This window comes from Solanum lycopersicum, chromosome 2, assembly GCF_036512215.1.
Source record: "Solanum lycopersicum chromosome 2, SLM_r2.1".
Taxonomy (NCBI): domain Eukaryota; kingdom Viridiplantae; phylum Streptophyta; class Magnoliopsida; order Solanales; family Solanaceae; genus Solanum; species Solanum lycopersicum.
The window spans coordinates 17,170,954-17,193,628 of record NC_090801.1 but is presented as its reverse complement, the minus strand read 5'-3'; the positions used below and the strand labels follow the sequence as shown (position 1 = coordinate 17,193,628).

The window sequence follows — 22,675 nt, the reverse complement described above, 5'->3', positions numbered from 1 at the left end:
CCCCTTTTACCAACAAATAAAAACGAAAGAACAAAGACTGAATGCTCTTGGAGATACTTAAATGTCCGCCCCTTTTATTGAGAAACATCTTTTCAGCTGGACTGAAACAAAAAAACTTTCAACAATCAACAAAATATAGAACCGAGAATCAGAGCACTCAACGTTGTAAAGAACAACCTAACAGCATTATAAGTCGGACTTCTCCAATACACAAGATTTTGCTTCCAGAGACAGATCCTAAACTGAGAAAATGCACCTTGACTGTATATGCTGGTGAACTTTAGAGGTTCTGAGTTCTCAGGCGGGACGCTCAGTTGCTTAATTAAGGCCTCCACTCCCCTAATTTTAAAAAGAGATACAAGTTCTATAAATTATTAATAAAGGAAAAACGAAGAGAGCAATAAATAGTATACTTCAGGTGATGAAGACATTTATTAAGATCACCTGAACTGCTCCGAATTTCTGTATATTACTGCAAAATCTTCTCCCATCCTTTCTTCAGCAGCAGGCGTACTTATCTCAAGCATCCAGGTTGCTGGATTGTAACCACTAGGAATTGGGGGTATCCCAGGAATACTCTACAAAATGTATTCACAAACACGTGTAGCATGAACAATAGCTTTTGAAAAGTGAGTAACCAAAATATAGGAACTATGCCCCATATAATTGAACTCTTCAATAAGGAAAATGCTATCTATTTCCTTATAGGTACAATCAGATTTCAACTGCATCAACAGATGAACAATCTATATACAGAGATCACAATGGAAATATCTTGTGCAATTAAATTAGTAGTAACTACTTCAAGATTAAAATCGACGGTGAAGCAGTGGAATGTGGAGAAACATTAGTGAGGCATCCCAACACCTCTGCACCAAGAAAAGAGCTAGAAGAATCTCCCTCTTAATTTAAAAGTTGTAACACACACTTTGTATCTCTTGAAAATCGAGCACAGTTGAATTATACTAAGTGAATGGTGGAGGCACAAGCCCGTACCTGAAAGTAGTCAACCATAGTTTGTGACTTCTCCCCAAGCTTCCCCCCATATATCACTTGTCCTCCACGTTTCATAAGAAGAAGCTACATATTGTAACATCACTTGAGCGGAAGCCCTGGCGTTCATGTAACTTATCTATTATAGAAATGCATTGATAAAAGATATTCTGACAGCGTCTGATGGAAATAAAAAGGTACATAGTTTGTGCAATATGTAGAAAGTTGAGTGCCATCTGTTTTGTTTTTGATTCATCATTTAATAAATAACACTCACAGAAATCGTATGTATCTTGACAAGACGCATAAGGAATTAATTTAATCATATAGCTAGATTTACCGGAATCCAAAATGAACCAACAGCCACAGCCAAGGCGAACACTGATATGCAAAGGCAAGGCAAGAAATAGGGAAATCTGCAAAAAAAAAACATCAAAAGTTGGAGCCAACAAACACTTCAGTCTTCAACAAACCGAAGAAGATGTTATAATCCTGAAAAGCAAGAGAGCAAAGTACCTCCCAAATAATGAACCCTTTGAGAACAAGTCTGGATATTTCTCTGCAGGCCTACATAGATGGGGTATTACCTCAGGTTTGTCACAACAGAATCTACAGCCATGGTAATACCCCGTCTAAGGTCCATTGCATTCATACCAGCTGCCACTAACTTGCACCCTTCAGCAAATATTGCTCGGGTGAGGACTGTTGCACAAGTGGTAGCTGAAAAAATAGAGAAGAGACAGAATGACCAATTATATTAGGCTGGAAAATCATAAATTCAGTCCAACAAAGAAAGAGACATCAAACTCCCACTGGAGGCTGGAATCGCAGTTGCAGTCTAAGAGTGCAACTATACAAATTTGAACAAAACAACCTAAAATACCTTTAACTTTTAAAATCCTAAATTAGTTGCCTTCTTTTAAAGATTATATGAAAGCAACACCTTTCTCGCCATTGTTGCCATGGCGTCGTCTTTTGAAAATCGCCTTGCCTCAAAGCTAATAGGCGATGAAGGGTCACCTCGACTTTCACAACACTCATGCAGGGGTGCTAAAATGCTTACATAGAGAAGGGTTAAATGAGTGTGCAGACCAGTATAGGATTTGACGCAAAATTTTTAGCTTCTATTAATTTAAAGTGTCTAGATTCTGTATCAGCTAATGTTTGGAAAAAACAGAAGTGAGATCAAATTTGTCGGATTCATAGTCCACTGCAAGCTAAATTAGTATTGAACTGTTAGCAGAAGTTTTAGTGCATGTAAACACAATAATGGTTGGTTATTATTTTTGTTCATGTTAGTGTTGTTGCTGTCATCAATATTATGTCTCTTAAGTCATGTGAATCATATCATTTTGTTTTCATTTGAAATGATGATACATGATGAAACTTATGAACTTTAGTATCTATTTAATGAGAATAATAATGTTTCTTCAAAGCCCAACAAAATCAGGAGGAGGCAAGCATGTATATATCCCACTTCAGCAACTACGTTACTTCCAATCAGGCTTTCTTAGTTTCCTATCCATCCAAAGATCTTTAAGCAAACTACTTTAAAAATAGTTGGTAAGGCAATAAAGTTAAAAGGGTGTATCACAAGCAATTATTAGTTTTATATGAACTCCATGCAATTTCTTTCACTTATAGACTATTCATGACTCAACCAATATCCCTGAAATCAACTTCAAGACATGTTAGTATGTGAACTGAGCATGTCATTATTTATGAAAAGAAGCCCTTTTGCTAATGTGTTAACGCATGGATCATTTTCTTGCATTCAAAACCTCCCCCTGAAATCAACTTCAAGACATGTTAGTACCGTGAACTGAGCATATCATTTATAGAAAAGGCCTTTCTAGCAATGTGTTAAAACATGGACTTTTCCTTTCTAAACCTCACACTATTGACTACTTTAAATAGGCATCAAGGCTGAAAAACACAGACCTCATGGGGTAGGCCCCACAATCTTCGAGCATAAAGATCAGACTCAGATGCAACGATATCCGCTGGTAGCCTCTCAGCACCTCGAGGGTTTGATGGAACCCAAATCTGCAATATTTGTGCAAATAGCGTAAGTCTTGAAAGGAGGTATAAATTTCCAAGAGACTTGGTACAATCTTATCTCTATATAACTAAAGTTGACCCTCAATATCTGATAATAAAATGGAAACAATAAAATTGTAGCACCAAAGCCTCAAGAGAAGCTGCTTGGAGCTCGTATAAGAGGCAAATGTTATTACCTTTGTGTCGGAATGCTTGTGGCCGTTTGCCTTCTGGTAGTATTAAATTGGATAATTAAGAATATGTTAGTGGGCTGGATTTGAACAGTTTCAAATGGGCTGAATTTGAGTGGTTGTGGGCTGATCAATTAATTATGGCTATTAAGTGTGATGTTTTAAATGAGGGGTTACTTTTATTTTGGATAACAACACAGATTTTTATTAATGAAAAATATAAAATAATAAAAACACAGATTTTTATTTATTTAATTAAAAAGGAAAACAAAGGATTTTCAAATGGTGGCCATTGGGGGCTGCCACATCAGCAGTTTTGGATTCACATTTATATATATATATAGATTTGTTCTTTTTTAGTATGAATTTCACGAATTGTGCTTAATATTGTATTTTATTTGTAGGATTAAATTGTTGTAAAGTTAAAAAAGTTAAGCTAAAACGAATTAAAGATGGAAGGTTGAAGAAAGAAATCAAGCAGACAACTTAATAAAAAGAAGCTAATACAATATTAATATGATATATATTCAAATTAGGAAAGAAGAATTGTTTCTGATGCGACGTGGCAATGATGAAGCAACAAGAGTGTGAGGCGGTTCGACAGCACATTTTCACACGAAAAATTGTGTGTACTTATTAAGGTTCTTTTCCTCTTCTTTTCTTCGACATTAGTAGCTAAAGACCTTTGTTAGAGGGTTGTGGCAATGACTAATTGTTGAACATCAATTGTTTTGAATTAACGTTGGTCATCACTTCAATTGCTTTTGTATTTTTGTTTTAGTATTCCATGCTTGATCACCATAAAGATAAATATATAATCTACTCTTAAACACGGGAGACGTGAAGGTAGATAACCAAAGGATACAAAGTTTGATCTTCCGTTAAGTTGAGTTGATTTGTGTTTAGAAGTGTCGCACGAAAGAACATCTAGCTTGGTTGCAAAAGATGATGAAGTATAAATACTCACCAATTAGGATTGTCTATCTCCGCTCAATGATGTAGTTATATATTTAATTAGAGTAGGCGATTAGAGGTCGAGAGACCATGATCATAAAATCAATCATGTAAATTAATAATTTGATAGTCGTAGTTAACTCATACATGAGATGTGATACATAAAACCCCATACATGGTTGTAAGCAATTTTCATTGTTTAATTTTTGCATTTTTGATGTTAAAATAAAAGTTAAATTCTTTTAACACTATTAAATAAGTAGTTAGACTAGTATTATTTAGTAAAATAGCTCATCCTTTGAGTTCGATAATCCGATTTTTTGAGTCACGATATACTTGCACATACACTTGTACGTGCAATTGGGAGCAACAATTTGTTGTCTTTATAGTTCTTCCACTTTTGGTGAGCCTCACTAAGATCATGGTTGGTGCTATATACACTTGTTCATTGTATCACGAATTTAGTATTATAAAAATAAAGGCCCCATGTTATATTATCGTTGGTAGATGATATTTACATTAACTATGTGGGCATTTGTTGTCAATCACATGCTCATTCGAAATGATAAATCTAGATTGGTCAGTTTGGCCATCTACTTTGTTAGGAAGACCAGGAAACTTAAATAACACGGCAATAAGGCCCCAAAACGGTCTCAACTCTGTCCTTTGAATTACACAAACAAATACAATCACTAGTATTTGAAAATTTCACCAGCCATGGGGGAAATTTCATTCATGTATTTTACAAAGTTTATTAGTAAAAACACTAGACCATTTTTGGGCGATTCACTGCCCTATGCAGGCGAATAAAAATTCACATTTTTCCTCTTAATTTGCTGGGACAACCTTTGAATGCTTTGCTTTGCCTTGCCAGCTAATTCCCTTCAAAACTGGACAAATATTGAGAGAGGTTGTTCCATAATCGATTCTAAAAGATGATCCATAATCCACAATCCCCAATGTCTCCATATTCTAGTGTGTATAATAGTTGAATAAAATACATATTCAATGCATGAAGATATTAAATTCTTAGGAGCTCATGAGCCTCAAGCAACTGGCGACAAAAGCTACCAAGGTTAAAAAAAAAAAAAAAGAATCATCCTACAAAGTTATAGAGATGGATAGAACACACGATAAGAACAGTAATCAAACTTAATAACCTATTGATTTCGAGGGAAATACTAACCACTGTAAGGCAAGTTTAGTTGCTAAAAGTTGAACTCAAAAAAGGTGTTGATTATAAAGAAATATTCTGTTGCAAAAAATGCTTTCAGAATTGTAAATGATATGTATCATTCAAACCTTTTGTGAACAACGCAGTGCAGCCATCTGAAAGTTAAATATACACTCAAAGAGAAGGATTGCTTTACTAGAATAAATAGTGCAGCACTTATGCAGAAAACCTGCATGGAATAATCTACTTTCAAGTGCTGTCAAGGCTAATAATGTACATACAGAACCCATAATTGAGCACCAAGTGGATTCTGCCTCGATTGGGGAAAGGAGGCTTTTTCAGTCATCAAAGGTGCCAAGACATGAAGTCGCGAGACTAGATAGATAAGTTGGATGTACAGAAATAATACCAAAATACACACTACCGATCATCTCAAACTGAAGATTACAAACAAGGCATGATACTATTCATCAAAATCGGAGTCTTCTTCATATTCTTGAAATTCTCCACCTTCCTGCACATAGTTTCCATCACATGGCAAGAAACACTGCTCACTTTCTGTGATAGCACCAGTTGAGGAATTAATGAAGCTAGAAAGGGGAAGCTTACCTTTTTCTTGTTGAAGTACGTCATGGCTCTATCAAACTCTCTTCGTTTCTCTGTAGCTATATCATAGTAATGCACTTTTTCCTAACAACCAGTAAAGTCTATATAAGTGGTTTCTTCTCGGATCTTCATAATTCTATTTGCAGAGGAAACAAGTGCTTTAACAGATACAGACGTTGAATAAGAATATATAATATGGTCCAATGATGCAAGTGCCCCCTCATCAGGCAATAAGTTGAAGACACTCAAGACCACTTCTTCAAGTCAGATATACTTGATCACCTGTTTCACTTTCATTACATCGATGTGGATTGCCTCGTGAAATAGCAACAGAACTTTTCCAGACATTTGTAATTTGTGGTCTAATTAGACAACATCTTGCTTCGAACATAGGAGTTGCTAAGAGGAAAATTTGGGAAAAAGAGCCGATTGTAAAAAGATTTTAAAAAAAAAAAAAAGCCTAATCTCAAGGAAGGTGATCATCTGCTGAAGCCAAGTAGTAATACAGGGTCTCATTAATCCATCCTTGCTTAAAGCCAACAGCATTTCAATTCTTCAGCAGCTGATCGAAAATAAACTAACGTAAGATGCCGAATTTACTTGCTGGACTCAGAATTTCACAAACCTTGTCTAATAGATTTGGACCAGGTAGTGCTTAATGTGAATCTGAATGCTTAGAAGACCATTTCTGGCAAAAGAGATAGGACTAGCCCCCACGAGTCAGGTAAATAAAATGGTGGCAAGGATTACAATACATTCTCTCTGATAGTGCAAATCAACAAGCTCTACAACTCGAAGGGTACTTTCCCTTAGGCATGACACCGAAGTGAGCTTCTCCTTGGCGATTTTGTGCCTCTCAAAACTTATCAGCAATGTGAATCAGCAGGACCTTTCTACTACTGATTAAACCATTTAAAGATTATATGACTGATAAAAGACAGAGAAGAAAGCAGAAAAGCTTGGAAGTTGGTAGTGGCAAGTCACTACACTTGCAGGAATTTTTTTTTTCTTTTTGTTGAACTATAATTTCTCCGGAAGAGGGAAAAAGAAATTAAAGGACATTGGTAAAACTTTCCTTCAATAGAAAAATAAACAAAAGTAAACAGCACGCAGAATAGATATCCTTCTCTATCAGTGGCCTTCAATTGTGTGGCAGATCTACTAGCACCACTTCAAAAGTACCATTACTCTAAGACGAAAAAGAAGCAAGGACTCGCAAAATTGCAGACACAAACTTCTTTAGTTTACCCACGTTTGTTCACAATTTATGTGCTGGTATATATGGATAACTATAGATCCTAGTGGTCCATTACTCTTAGACCTAATAGAAGCAAGGGCTCAGAGTACACAGCAATATATTCATGACTCACATGTTTGGTTGCAGTTCAGATGTGTCACAGCCAGAAACCCTTTCTTATTTCACATAGTTAGCCAGAAGAGGAATTACTAAATTAATTATCAATGGCTAGAATTTAGATTTACTTTAATGAGGTTCTAGGGGTAAGGTTGTGCCACGTCAACAATGTAACAGCTAAGCAGACTGGTTGTTATACTCTTACAACCCTACAGAGAACATTCATTCAGCACATATCGGGTATCTTTCTCTCTCAAATTTCTTCTGGACTCTTCTCTTCTCCTTCCTGATTCTTACCTCTATTCTTCTTCTTCCATTTCTGCAGATCTATCAAGCTAGAAGGCTACTGTTCGACCTTTCCAATTCCTGTTATTCTGTTATTAGTCCAGTTTGTTATTCATTTCAGTTCAATATAAATCAGAAAATTGTCCCAAAGACACTGCTCTATTGTTATATTCTTGTTATTTCTGTAACTTAAGATTGCCTTAAAGGTTCAAGACCATTCCAGGATGCCAGTTAATACGGATAATTACCCATCATTAGAAGTAGTAAGGAATGATGTGATAGGTTCAAGTATAAAAAGTGGGTGATCAGTGCCAACTTTTACCTTGGACGAATCACGCGTAAGTCGCTTCAAATATTGATTTCCCCCCTAAATTCTTTTAGATATTGAAGTCTAGACATCTAAAATAAGAGAACATTTATTGGGAATAATAATTGATGGCATGCCACCACAGCCTACTTCTGTTTCCTTGTCTTTTTCCCTACCACATTGAAAGTAGATCTGTGGTATTTTTCCAATGTAGTAACTCATAAATGAGGAATAACTTCCATTTGAACAATTCATTGTAGGGTTACCAAGTACTTAAACTTCCTGTAGTGGGAACTGGCATCATGGACCTAGTCTTATCAAAAGCTAAAAGCGCAAACAAGCTCTAAGGTTTGCCGGGGTTTTAAGCGCAAATAAAGCATGAGCTTTCATGAAAAAGGTACAAATAGAGAATATATACAAATATATATGTTAAGTCCAACAACAACATAGGGATGGTACAGTGTGTGCAAACCATGCCCCTACCACGTGGAGGTAAGGAGACTGTTTTCGGAGAACCCTCAACTCAAGTATAACATATCAAAACAATAAAAGAGGAAACAACAGTGGAGAAACAAACCAATAATGAAGATATATGTTTAGTGCAAGACTGATAATTATAAGCAAGAACAAGAAAATAAATGTTACAGTTTCAAAAAAAAGCATGAACAAGAAAATTAAAATAATAATAATAACAAAGTAAAATACAAATTATGTAATGTCGACTCTTCACAAGTGGCTCACTGGAAAGGAAAAGTATGAATTCAAGCCTTGATGACGACATTGAAGTGCACACTAAGTGAAGCGAAGCACTCAACATGTTTTGAGCATCGCTTCAGGGCTTAAGCGTGCCTTTGACAACACTTGGACAAAAGAATGAAAAGCTACATTTATCCTGCAGCTTATCAATCAAAAGGACCAGAACTGTTCCTCATCTTTGGCTCTAGGAAAAAAACAATCTTCATCCTTCTACATGGAGTATTAATTGTACTCCTTCATTGCCAAGTTCTTTAATGGAAACCTTCATGTGCTTGCCAGTGTTGCCACACTGAATCACATTTCAGTCCAAATGACTAGTAGCCTTATCTCTCTATTTGTTGATTATGAAGTAAGCAGCAAAGCTCCCTAAATGGAGCCGAAACATAAAAATCAAAATACCAAATTATATGCTAGTTCCAAAAAATATCTTGATTACCTTCTTAGCTGATTATAGTAGGTATTGTTTTGTATCAGTAAGGAGAATCACTGACAGAATAGATCCATTAAAGAGGAAGAGTTGAGAGGATAGAGATTCAATTTTTGGGAACAATTACTTAGGTGTTGCAAGGGTAGTTCCAAACCCGGAAGTTTGGGCTCAAGTTTAGTGGAAAAGTATGGAAAAATCCTACAGAGGTGGAACGTGGTTTTCTTCTCCATTGAGTAAGAAGTTTTTCACACTAAATACTTATGTTGATTATCATTATTCCGTCATTTATATTCGTGCACAGTTGCTCAAAGGACTTGGTTATTTGAGTGCTTTGCTTGTAGCCAAACTAACAACAGTGCTACTTAACTAAATATATCTCTTCTGATTAAGTGGTAACTTAGCTGTTCAGTAGCTAATTTATAGATCTTCCTTGGGATAGGGTTCGGTTTATGCGAGAGAAATTTGAGTTTTCAAGGGGATAAAGAAAAGGACATTTTAGGATCCTATGTACTGTAATTACTTGAACAATACCATTAAAGCATTGTAGAAAGTTTTAGTAGCTTCATTAAAGAATTGCAAAAATTTGAAAATCCTATTTACTGTAATTATTTAAGGGCTCTATCAAAGCATTGCAGAACCTAATTAGTAGCAATTTGGGAAAATTACAACTTAAGAGAAACCTTTTACTAGCTCCATTATGAAATAACAATCTAGCAAAAACTTTTTAGCAGCTCCATCCAACTTCCATCTTATATAACAACGCAAGCATAAAACTAGTAACCGAATGAACTGTGGCAAGACAATTTGATCCTCTTTCTACCCCTTTATGTTTCTCAGTCTCAACTTCCTCTTGCACCATCTATCTTTTCTTCTTTCTCTTTCAGCTTCTCAATGATCTCAACGTGCTTTTTTTCTCGTAAGTTCTTAAAAATAAACACCTTATGATTTGGGGAATCTGCTAAAGGGCTTCAAAAAATTGGATGGGAAAAACAGAGCAGGCAAACATTTTTTTATCATTTCACCTGATAAAAAATGTCGCGTAATTAGCAGGAGTACAACCTTCACGTTAAATCAGGAGACAGACGTTTGGGGTGGACTGAAAGTGCACCAATTTGACAGAGGACTATACGTATCCACAGAAAAGGAGGATTATTTTGAGTCTAAAAGACAAATAAAAGGGAGAATTTCGGTCCATAAGTCTGAATACATCCAACATAACTAATGGTCCCTCTTGCTTAACATAGATTGTCACTTGAAAACTATGACCAGAAGAAAATTTCAGTTCGTATTGGAATCTCCAACTCCATTTGTGGGATGGCATGGGTGTTACAAAATCAGTGAATGAGACAATAACCAAATGGAGATGGCAGAGATTTAGCAAGGAGAACACAGAAATTTGGACGACCATAACATTGTGAGTTTTTGACAATTTGGAATGAGAATAGTAGGAAATTATTGCACATGCATTAATCTAGATTGTAAGTTAAAGATCATTTTATTCCCTTCTTTATTAAGTTAAAGAAAGAGTATCCCTAGATTGTAAGAGCTTGATTGATAAATATTATTTAGACACTCACTCACTTCGTAAATCTTTTGACATCATCTTGGGGGTGCTATTAGTGAAGTGAACTTGACTTATCATCTAAAGAAGAGAACTTGACCTAATTGGATTAATCTGGTCAGAAAAACATAATCTGAGGCTGCTTCGGACTTGATGCTGAAACAAGTTAATTGCTCCGATCTTCTCCAACTCCAACATATTACTGACAAGATAAGAGCAACCCACAAAATGAGCAACTAAGCTCCAAGTTCTGGTAAATAAAGAGATGCACTTTTTCCTATTAACACTAATAACTAGTCTAGACTTGGAGCAAAGAACCTCGATTATACATGCGAGAAATATAAAAAAAGAATATTATCAAATTGTTTTGTCTACATTATTACACAAAGACCCAATTTATACACACTACAATACAATCCTTTATCAAGTAGGATACCATTTACTATTCCTATTCATATGAAAATTATATTCCTATTTTATATAGGAATGTATATACCCATTCCTATTCCAACACTCCCCCAAGCTGGTGCATAAGTCCTATGTACCTAGTATAGATGTTATTAACACGAGGATCAGTAAGGGGCTTTGTGGAGATACTTGCAAGTTGATCACTGGACTTCACAAAATTGACAGTCAACCTCATTGTGTTTAGTCTTCTCATGAAATACAGGATTAGATGCAACATGTTGATAAAACACAGAGTCAACCCCATTATGAGTCATGCTAAACTCCTGAATTACTATGTTGAACTTCCCAAACCAAGCTCGAGAAGACTATTTCAAACCATAGAGTGAACTGCACAATCGACATACAAAGGCTATTAGACTCCCCCTGAGCAACAAAACCATGTGGTTGCTCCACATAGACTTATTCACAGTGCAAATCGCCAGAAAGTGCTCAAAAGCCGAACATGCTAATGTGTCGAAGTATTAGATTTGATGACTGAAAGTGATCACAATCTGAGGAATAAAATTATATAGGTAGAGGGTCGGAATGATGACATTACTCTATTGAGAAAGAGAATTATATGGGTTTTGAAATGATAGCAAGACCCTATTGAAAAAGAGAAATAATATGGGAGGGTCGGATTGATTGCATGACCGTATTGAAAAAGAGAAATCGTATGGGTAGGGTCGAAATAATGGCACAACCCTATGCAAATCAGATTTGAGGAGTCATCGGAAAGACGAATCGAACTAAGCAAATCGTATTTAAGGAGATACCGAAAAGACACATGTTTCTATGCAACTCAAATATGAGAAAGTAGTTCAAAAACATCCATGGTCCTACGCAAATTAAATATGAAAAATAGTCCAAAGTGATGCACAATGCTACGCTAATCAGATATGGAAAAAGTAGACACCGGAAAGATGGCATGGTGTTACACAAATTCAATATGAAAAAGTAGTCATCGGAAGAATGGCACGGTGCTACACATATAAGATATGAGAAAGTAGTCACCCGAATGATGGTTGGTGCTACACAAATCAGATATGAGAAAGTAGTCACTGAAATGATGGCACAGTTTACACACATTAATTATGAGAAAATAGTCATTGGAAAAATACACAACGACCCAACTTTTGCTAACATAATTGTAGGTAAGACGGGCAGCATATATGGGTAATAGTTGTCAGCCGGCAACGGAAGCTCTTTGATTGTTTACCAAAATCATAGAAGTTCTGATACCATGTGAGCATTGTTTTGGACGACGAAAGGCGAATAAAAGGCGACAAGGGAGGCGAGTGCTCGCCACTCACCTTTTTGAAGTACGACACCATTTAATACCAAAAAATTAAAACATTTAATTGCATATGTAAGTAATCAAACAATAACATATTAGCAATTTTTTTCTTTTCAAAAACTAAATAGATAGTACATACTAAAAGTCTAGAACTTGAATGAGAAAAAATAAAAGTCAAAACAAAGGTAGAAGTGATTCTAAAGTTTGAAGAAGAAGAAGATGAAGGAAAAATAAAAGAGGAAGAAGAAAAGAAATATGTAATGGTTAGACTTTGGAGTCACCGCAAAAGTCTGGCTAGTTGCCGAAGGAGTCTAGTCGAAAACCCTAAAAGTACCTTTTAACTTTTAAAATCCTTAATTGGTCGCCTTTTTTTTATGAATATACAAAAGGCGACACCTTTCTTGCCTCTTTCCTTTTTGTTGTCATGGCGTCGCCTTTTGAAGATTGCCTCGCCACAAAGCTAAAAGGCGATGAAAGCTCGCCTTGCCTCTTGCCATTGGCAACGAGGTAATCGCCTTTCACAACACTACATGTGAGAAATATTGGAGAAGAATATTATTGTATTGTTGTGTCTTTACATCATTACACAAAGAACCAATTTATAGACACTACAATACAATCCTTTACCAAGTAGGATACTACTTCCTTCGTTTCGAAACGAATGACCTAGTTTGACTTGGAACGAATCTACAGAAAAAAAGAAGACTTAAACATGTCAAGTGGTTCTAAATTAAAGTTATATCAAATATACCAAAATACCCTTTAATCTTGAGGTCTTAAACATTTCAAGTGGAAAGTTAAAGTTTGTTGTCAAAAAAGGAAAGAGGTCATTCTTTTTTTAATAGACTAAACAGAAAATTGGGTCAATTCTTTTTTAAACAGATGGAGCATTTATTATTCCTATTCCTATGACTATTCTTATTCCTTTTGTTATTCTAAGTAGGATTATATATACCCATTCCTATTCTAACAATATAAAAGTGAAGAGAAATTATTACCTCAATGCTAGGTCAAGTCCATATTGGTGAAAACAAGTGTACAACCAACAAATGCTTTATTCATTTCTTCTTATGTACAAAACTAAAATAAAAAGTCAATTGTTTGGTCAGATAAGTAAAGAGTCAAAGTTTGCATTAACTACATTGCATGTACAGAATATTAGAAAACAAAACACCAAATGGAGGACAATTTTAATGAGTGAGCCTAAACTAGTATTAGACTATGTTACATGAACTCGTTTAAGGGTTCCTTCCTGATATTAGTTGTGTCTAAGTATACAATATGATATTATGCTGTTTTTTACTAAAATTTAGCTCATTTTGAAGAATTAGACATGGTAACCGTACCAATATAACATGCCTTTTTTTAAAAAAAATGGTAATGGTACCGACCTAACATACCTTTGACATACACATCAACAAAAACATAAGGCATAATCATGCAATTTATAAGAGCAAACTAGAGGAACAAGGCATGAAAAGACTAGCTCAGAAGCAAAACCTCATATGTCATAATTTTCCACTTCTCTCCACAAGCTTTCCCAATCTGCAGCATGATAGAAATGTAAAACATCATAGAAAAAATGCAAGAAAGATGCCATAAATAATCCAAACTAGTTAGAACAAGGAGATATACTAGGACGAATCCTTTTTCTCAAAAAAATTATACTAGACCGAATGTAGATTCAAGAGACACATACATCTCGCATTGACCTGACGTCTGGATTTTGCTCCTGGAATTCCTTGCGGAAGTCCTCCCTGGAAATAGATGGGAATATTTAGTTAGCCGAATACATTTAAGTTGGCATTTTTTTAAGCTTCAATGAATCTAATTATATGCAACAAAAGTCTAGTTGGGGATACACACAAACACTAAAAGAAGCTTGTGAATATCTCGATGAAGACACAATTATGTAAATAAAAAGTGGTTCAAGCTCTAGATTAGCACAATCTTATTCAGAGCATAAACGGTTCAACATAAAACTTGCTATTGGATTACCTTCATTAGAAAAGGCTTTCTTCAAATAGTCTTTTTAACTGAAGTCAAGTGCTCATCTAAATTATTAAAGGGCTACTTCAAATCTCCGCTGAACTTCTTTTTTTTTTTAAAGTACTCAATGTTGAAATTGAAGAAAAAGAATGTGATAGCGACGAAGGAAGAAAATAACATCGGCGAAAGAAGCTGGGAAGGATGCACCAGAAGCTCATAGAAAAAGATTTTCAAAAGTTTAAAATCTTTTACCTAGTAAATATTTCTTATATTTATCATTTTTAGCTTGTGTATTATTTGTTGTGGAATAAACGAAAAAAATTCCTACTGAAATATATTAAAGATTCTTCTTAAGAATGAGTTTGAACTCATTTATAATTTACATTGTCATTATTTTAGTAATAGCACAACCCTATTGTTATCCTTTAGTTTTTGTGGTTCCTTTTATAGCAAACAAAGCAAGTTAATTATTTTTACTATTTGAACAATATTCTTACCACTATTGTTTTGTAACTTTAAGTTTCAAATGGGTAAGATTTGAATGTTCAATTTGCGCATGGCATTTACAAGTACAGTTTCTATATTACATGGTTAAAATTGTTAAAGGAGAAGAATGCCTCCTCTTTTATCACACTTTCATTGAACAGTTGATTATCCTGTTGGGAGCGCCACCACCGAATGGGAATGGGACCTGCAGAGCGCAATCCAAATTTAGTCGGAGCTCCAATGTGGGCTCAAAACACCGGGTGGGAAACCAAAAAAAACTTATTAACATAAGGCAGTCTATTCTCGATTTGAACATTGAGTGCGGCAAAAGTCATCTACACATCTAGCATATAGTTGTTATAACATCAAGGTTATCGATTTTGGATTTGTTCGTGAACAATTCTGAATTCACAACAAAGAAGTTTCTAAGGACACATTCAACGAATATTTTTAGTCCGACTTATTTTTTCGAAGGAAGCAAACTAATAAATATGATTTTGTCACAATCAGATAATTATATTTATTTAATTCTAATTACGAGTTTATAAATAAATAATAATAAACTCTAAATCTTATTGCATATAACACAACATGTTACGAAAATTGAGGATGTGGATGATAATATTCGTATTTGCCTTCTTAAACGATTAGGATAAAATGATTTAAATTTTATAATGATCAAATACATAAACAGATCTCTGTTATGTTTTTTCCCTCAAGTACATTAACTATGTTATTTTCCTATTGAATCATTGAACCACTGATAATTTGTTCCTTTTAAAACACCGTTGGTTGATGTGAAACCAGATTTTGTGAGGAGTACTAATAGAGGATAAATATGTTGTTCCAGAACTCATTAGTCCAAATGATGGTGAAAATGTACGAGAATAATTATGTTTTACTTCAAGTCATTTGAACACATTAGAAAACAAATGAGACTAACACAGAGTTTGTGTCCATTCTTTCAATCAAAATCATTACAATACAAACACAATCGAAGACATTAACAATAGAAAAGTCGATTAAAATCAGCCAAGAGCGTTTAAAAAGAATAAATTATGGATTGTTCAATGATTCAATAGGAAAATGACGTAGTTGACGTACCTAAAGGGAAAACCCCAACAAGTTTAGAGATCCGTTTATGAGTTCGGCCTTTTATAATTGAACAAATAGTTAGAAAAAATTAAATATGATCAAATAAATTTGATAATATTTTTTATGATTTAATCTCTCACTTTTAGCGTGTCGCGCGGATAAAACACTAGCATGTTTGAGGTGCTATAACTTTATTCAACTTTACCCTAATACTATTATAAATAATATAGTAATTATTTATATAAAATTACTTTAAAATCTACAACATATTTTTGAAAAATGCTAAGTAAATAAAGAAAATTCATAAAATAAAAGAGATACTTATAGTAAATCAAAGGAATAAAAGATGATCCTTTCTATTCATCTCTCTGGTTTTTCTTTGCATTGAAAATAGTTTATTCTGATGTGTAATATATTGATTTAATTATGGTGTTTATTGGTCATTGAAATTCATTTTTTTGTGCATTCTAATTTATGAACATACATCCTTACAGCACATGGCTTAATGTAAGATTTTGATTAGCATCAAGTGTGAAGCACCGGAGTCCACAAACCAAGGGTATTATAGACTGTGAAATACAAGCAAAAGAACTATCACCAATAGAAGTATCAGGTTGAGCAATACTGAAGGAACTCATTGTATTCTCTTTCAGATAAATAAAATTGTTGATTACCTATAGTGTCGGTCTAAGCACATAAGCATAAGCCTATACAATAACTACACCGAGGTCGAGATCTTCCAAAATGACCTCCTCATCATCCATCGATTTTTCATATATTGGATGTTCGAATTTCTGATCATCTCATTAAGGATTTTGAGGTAGTCATAAGATCTAAATTTCCAACTCATATTAAAAACATCAATCCAAGAGATAGGTTGGATTGAAGAGACACATCTAAGCAAATAAATTGGGAGACTGAAAAGTTGTCGGACAACTCCAAAGAGCAGAAAGCTGCTTTGAGGGACTAGACAAATCAGCAAAATTATCGGAAGAAGGCCAATAGAGTCGCCAGAAGTTGACGAAAACTGGATGATCTAGATAGGAACAGCTCCAAGGAACCAGATCTACCACTGGAAGTGGCTGACGACCTTCCAAAGAATCAAATATGTACTTGGAAGCTACTGGACTCACGGGGAAACTCGCCTTCAAAACAAAAAGTGATCAGAACTTGAAGAAACTAGGACGGGTTGGCTCGGAGTCACTGGACGAATCCAACAAGAGAAAGAACTGATTGAAAAAGTGGTCGGAAACTGGCTCAAGCGTTGCGTGGCCATGGCAGAAGAAAAACTTCTTTTGTCGGCACATGGAGGAGATTCCGTTGATGGGCTTTTGTGGGTTTTTGCTACTTGTGCTCTCCGAGGCTGATGGCAATGTTGTTTTTCCCAAACAGTTAATATAAAAAGAAGATAACAAGAAACAACAGCTGGTACAGACACCAGAACTGTGACTATATTTCCGATTGTTCCTCACCAAACAATGATATCATGGGGGAAATAAAGAGTCCAAAAATATGAATAAGATGCATAAACTAATTATTACACTAAGCCCTATTTTTATTCTAAGAAGATAAAACAACTTATTAAAATTTGTAAATACAAGTACAAATTCGACAACCTAGTGTGGGGGTATTTACAACAGACATGAGCTTTTCCCTTCACCTACTCATAAGCTGATGATTTGACAGACCAAACCTGAACCCAAAGTGGAGTTTCATGAATTGACCAAGTACAAACACAAATTAGATTGGTGTATCAAAATTTTAGATGCTACTATGACAATAACTAACGCTATGGAGTTTAAAGCAAGGGTTCCTTGAAATAGAACAGAAAAAACAAAGATATGTGGTACATACAAGAAATAGAAGAAGGCAGTTGGGGGCTTCTTAGGCTTCTTTGCATCTGTTTTTGCTGTCTTCTTCTTCTTCCCTGATGTGGGTTTACTCTGCTTCACTCCACCTGCCTTTACTTTCTCCGCTAATTTTACCCTGAGACTGAAATTTGTCAACAAAACAAATGGGGAGTGACAAATAAACGTATTTTTGTTCTTACCTTTTGGTTGATGTCATGGAGCTTTTGCTAGAGACTGAAGTTGAAGCAGAGTTTCGACACTTTGCCATTTTCTTTTTTTTACCTAGGTCCAAACCTCCACTCTACCGGGAACAATTTTCTATTGCAACCCTATATTCTTTTTTTTCTTTAACAACTAGTATACTATTTTTAAAACAGAAGTATTGAAAATGGTACAAAACTATTTCAATTCAGCTATTGATTCTAAAATATCGTTTTCACTTATCTATTGGCTTCAAAATATCGTTTTCACCCACCTATTGGCTCCAAAATATCAAAATTGACCACTTATTTAACGGCTTCAAATTTAATCTATTTAAATATATTTTAAAATACTTGGTGCTCAACTATTGGATATAATTTAATTTATAAATATTATTTTTAAATCAACTCACTACTCAACCATTACTAATTTAGCGCTACCCATTTAATAAAACATTTCTAATATCAAAATCACCCTAACCACTACTAAAGTATGGCGAAATTACCGATTCATGAAATAGACATTCAAAATTATTGAGTTCGAATTGAAGACCCAATTAAATTTAGGTTGAGCCGCTTATTTAGGAGGACACTTTCAATAGGATTTTTTTCAAGCTTGAATCGAATTTTATGATTAAATGTAAAGAAGTAACACCTCTCAAATTAATTCATGCACTTTTAAATATAATTTTATAAATATTTATTATTTTTTTAAATATAAAAACTTTATATATTCTTTTTTTAAAAAGTTGTCTATTAAGTAACATCACATAATTGAGGCGAATGAATAATTAAGATGAACATAGTCAGACTTTTAAGTTTATCGGTAATTTTTATTTAGACACTTGAATTATAATTTTTATTGAGGACTTTAATGGATGATAATGTACTTCTATAGACATTTTCACCTAAAATTTTTAGAAACACTCATTTTGTAGTAGCTTTCTTGTTGTGCATTAGTAATGGAGCGGGTTTATTAATTGGGTGCGATTTAATTAGTAATTGGTGGGTAGTAAATTGGTTAATAAATTATATTAATAAGTTTAAATTATAACAAATAGTTAAGCGTCGTGTATCAAAAAAATATATAATTAATTTAAATTTAAAATCGTTAAATAAATGGTTAATTTTGAATCCAAAGGTGGATGAGAAAGGTATTTTGGAGCCAATAGGTGGATGAAATGATATTTTGGAGCCAATAGGTGGATAATTTTGTATCACTTATGATACTTCAAGGATATTTTAGGTCCTTTTTCGTTTTAAAAATTATTATAAATTAAAAAATATCTAATAGTATGAATTACTCTATTATTATTGGAGCATAAAAATGCATGTGTTATCCTATATAATATTTTAATTTTATACAAACACTTGATAAAAACAAAATTTTAAAACCCTAATCTATGTGCAATGAAAATATGTTTCTCAAACACATCAAATATTATTTCAAAAGCTTCACCTTCTCCTAATACAATGAAAATTAATAATAGCATATGTGGCTTCCGTTGAATTGATACTTGTGTTAATTAATAAAATTTTAAATTCATAGATCAAATTTTAACCAAACGTTAAAATAAAGACTCTATTTTTAGCTAAAATTTAACATAAATTGCATAGTATGTTACAATTTCTCTAATACACACCTATCTAATTTATTCTTGTAAAATAAGTTGATTTTTGTTTTATCAAATAAAGCTTCATAAAATAAAGAAAAAAGAATAAATTATTGTGATAAAAAAAATATACCACAATTAGTTAATTAATATATTGTTTTTAATAATAACAGATTTAACCCTAAAAGTAAAGCGAAATGGTTTGGTGGACCCTTATACTTGTATGCGTTTTGTATTATGAACCCTTCTACTTGCTATTTTGTCATCTGAATCCCTGAGCTCAGTAAAACACAATATTTTAAATATGTTTTTGACTACTCAATTGCGTGTGTATCACATTGCCTGACACATAATTTTAAAAATAATTAAAAAATGATATGTATGATTATAAAATGACACATGTGTATATTGGTCACTCCACGTCATTTTTTATTTTATTATTTTTCATTAATATACTTACTTTGTCTCTTTCCAATTTTTGTTTCTCTTTGATATAGCCTCCATTCTCACAATCTCACTTTTTCTTATTTTCATTTTCAACTGGAAAGTATCAGGCTACGTAGAATACATAATATCAGGCCAAACACAAGGTGATATGCTACTTCTAGTGTCGCAAGGAGAATCTGCAGCTAGGCTGGGTGAAAGTGACAAAAAGAATTTTCTATTCACTCACCTTATTCCTTTTTCCAATCTCTTATACTCTTTTCATTGAAGTAAAAAATATTGACATAATTTTTTATTGTTCACAATTTTGTCGAAGTTCATAGTTAATTTTGGGTTATGTTGGATTGTAGTTTTGGTGGTGACCAATAGCGCTAAGAAAACATGGGTGTCTATATTGTTTCCATTGTTCACAACTGGTGGAGTTAGTATGGGGTTTTTGTTGTTGTTGTTATTGAGGAGGACGAGAAGGCATTCAGGTAATAAATTTGGGCTTGGTTTAGAAAGGAAACAAGGGGTCAATGTCAAAAATTATTTGAGTTATTTTTGTTTGATTTTTAACATATCTAGGTAGATTTTTCAATTTATTTTCGATTTTATTTGTTGTTTAGTTTGGATTTGATCTCTATTTGTGTCTTTATTTGGTTTTGGGTTTTAAACGATTTCATTTATTTTGTTGATTTTTTTGGGGAATTTTGCATTTTTGTGCCTAATGTTAGTGTAAGATATTTTGTATTATGTCTTCCATGACGTGTTTCATAAGAAAGAGAGTAGTATAATTACAAGAAATAATAGAGAAGAAATTTGATGGAAAAAGATTGAAAAAGAGGTCAAACCTTAAAATTTGTCCAACAATGGTGTTAGATGCAAATAGGATGATGACGGCTTCATAAAGCCTTAATGTGACTGTTAGACCCTTTTTCAAGGATCTCACACTCCTACTAGGTATGTGTCACACACTCTTTGGTATTAACTGCCACATAGGATGCCAAGTCAAAAAAAGTGTTTAAAATATTGCGTTTTGATGAGTTTAGGAGTTCAGATGACAAATGAACAAGTAGAAGAGTTTCACAATACAAACACATACAAGTATAAGGGTCCACTAGACCATTTCGCCTAAAAGTTATAAGCACTATCAATATTATATTATTAGAGAATTGTGAAAATATACATATCAATTCATTTCAAGTCAATTTTAATCAAAATTTTAAAAATAATAATATGAATTATTATTTAGATTCAAATATATGCCGAGAAAATCTTATTCGATTGAACGAAAACATTGCAAGGATAAAATTAATTAATATGAAAATTGTTGTAAAACTAAATGGATGTCATCCGGGATATCCTTTAAGAGTCATCATTTGCTATATTAATACTAGTCACTTGTCATTTTTAGCCTCCTTCTTTAAGATGTCTTGATTTTTGTTCTATCACATGGGTTTTGAGATTCCCAATTAGAGCATCTATTGTCAAGACTTTCAAATCCTTAGCCTCATTAATAGCATTCACTTTGCTTGCCCAAGACTTAGGAAGAATTCGAAGCACTTTTCTGACCGATAGGTTCACCCAAACTTCGTAGCTCATTTTTCATGGATGAGAGTTTCATATGCATATCGTGAATAGTTTCTCCCTCCTTCATTGTGAAGTTTTCATATTGGGTGCTCAACATGTCCACCTTTGATTCCTTTACTTTTGTGCCCTCATGAGCAGTCCTCAAGCAATCCCAGATTTCTTTCGCTGATTCACACGCATAAATCATGTTGTATTCCTCAACACATATTCCACACACCAACATCTTATTTGCTTTGTAGCTTTTCTAGTTTTCTTTTTGTCAGCTTCGTTGTAGTGTTGTCGAGTCTTCGACATAACTTTTGTTTTTCACCTTCCTTCACTTCAATAGTTGGAATGAAGGGTCCATCCAACACTATGTCCCACAGCTTTTTGTCTTCAACCATCAGATAATCATGCATCCTTGTTTTCCACCAGCTATAGAACTGGTCATTAAAACGTGGTGGTTGTGATGATGATTGTCCCTCTTCTAGGTTCAATGGGGCAACCATTCTTTAACTGGAGTACCTCTCTTGGTGTTAACCAACTAGAGATTACCTGATCTGGTACCAATTGATAGAATGTGTGCGTCCACTACCAGTCAACATACCATGTCCCTTGAGTAAAGTCGACAAACATTTTAAAGTCAATACAATAATAACACAACACAAGCAGTTTACATGAAAACCTCCTTGCTCAAGGGAGTAAAATCACGACCTGTTGCACAAGATTTTCAACTGCTTCACTAATCTTCTCAAGTAAAAGTGAAACCAGTTACAACCAATGTGAGAATTAGTTATTAATCTCACGAACAAGTATTCTACCTATTACTTCCAAAGCCTAAGTAGTTACAACACCGCCCACTAAGATATCAGCCCTAAATAACATAAAATTTTTCAAAGTGGATACAACACCGTCCACTAGAACACCTAACTCTAGATGATTTAGATTTTCCCTACACAGATACAACACTACCCACTTAATAAGTTAACTCTAACTAATTTAGAATGTAACACCAAACAACTATCTGATTCCTTTATAGATTGAGGATCAAAATT

At 34.0% G+C, this 22,675-nt stretch overlaps 3 protein-coding genes across 5 annotated transcripts; all 3 read right to left on the bottom strand.

Moving 5' to 3' along the window:
- Positions 1-56: 56 nt before the first annotated feature.
- LOC104645653 (ABC transporter G family member 31-like) lies at positions 57-3,041 on the bottom strand. Its single transcript, XM_069293172.1, has 6 exons — positions 2,935-3,041; positions 1,510-1,713; positions 1,334-1,409; positions 997-1,080; positions 445-578; positions 57-339 (listed from the first exon to the last, which is right to left on the bottom strand). Exons 4-6 carry the CDS (start codon positions 1,069-1,071, stop codon positions 126-128), a joined length of 423 nt encoding a protein of 140 aa, XP_069149273.1. The 5' UTR covers positions 1,072-1,080; positions 1,334-1,409; positions 1,510-1,713; positions 2,935-3,041; the 3' UTR covers positions 57-125.
- A 2,480-nt stretch (positions 3,042-5,521) lies between these two features.
- On the bottom strand, positions 5,522-18,152 carry LOC101247480 (high mobility group B protein 14). Of its 3 annotated transcripts, XM_004231683.5 has the most exons (6): positions 18,013-18,152; positions 17,817-17,948; positions 14,092-14,149; positions 13,893-13,937; positions 5,962-6,042; positions 5,522-5,866 (listed from the first exon to the last, which is right to left on the bottom strand). In XM_004231683.5, the coding sequence occupies exons 1-6, from the start codon at positions 18,078-18,080 to the stop codon at positions 5,816-5,818; spliced, it is 435 nt and encodes a 144-aa protein (XP_004231731.1). In that variant the 5' UTR covers positions 18,081-18,152; the 3' UTR covers positions 5,522-5,815. The 3 variants fall into 3 exon arrangements, with proteins under 3 accessions (XP_004231731.1, XP_069149272.1, XP_025884918.1); XM_069293171.1 differs by lacking the exons at positions 5,522-5,866; positions 5,962-6,042 and adding an exon at positions 10,717-10,925 and having other exon boundaries at positions 18,013-18,146; XM_026029133.2 differs by lacking the exons at positions 5,522-5,866; positions 5,962-6,042 and adding an exon at positions 12,434-12,918 and having other exon boundaries at positions 18,013-18,146.
- A 3,442-nt stretch (positions 18,153-21,594) lies between these two features.
- On the bottom strand, positions 21,595-22,129 carry LOC138341650 (uncharacterized). Its single transcript, XM_069293163.1, has 2 exons — positions 21,952-22,129; positions 21,595-21,806 (listed from the first exon to the last, which is right to left on the bottom strand). Exons 1-2 carry the CDS (start codon positions 22,127-22,129, stop codon positions 21,595-21,597), a joined length of 390 nt encoding a protein of 129 aa, XP_069149264.1.
- Between the last annotated feature and the right edge of the window lie 546 nt (positions 22,130-22,675).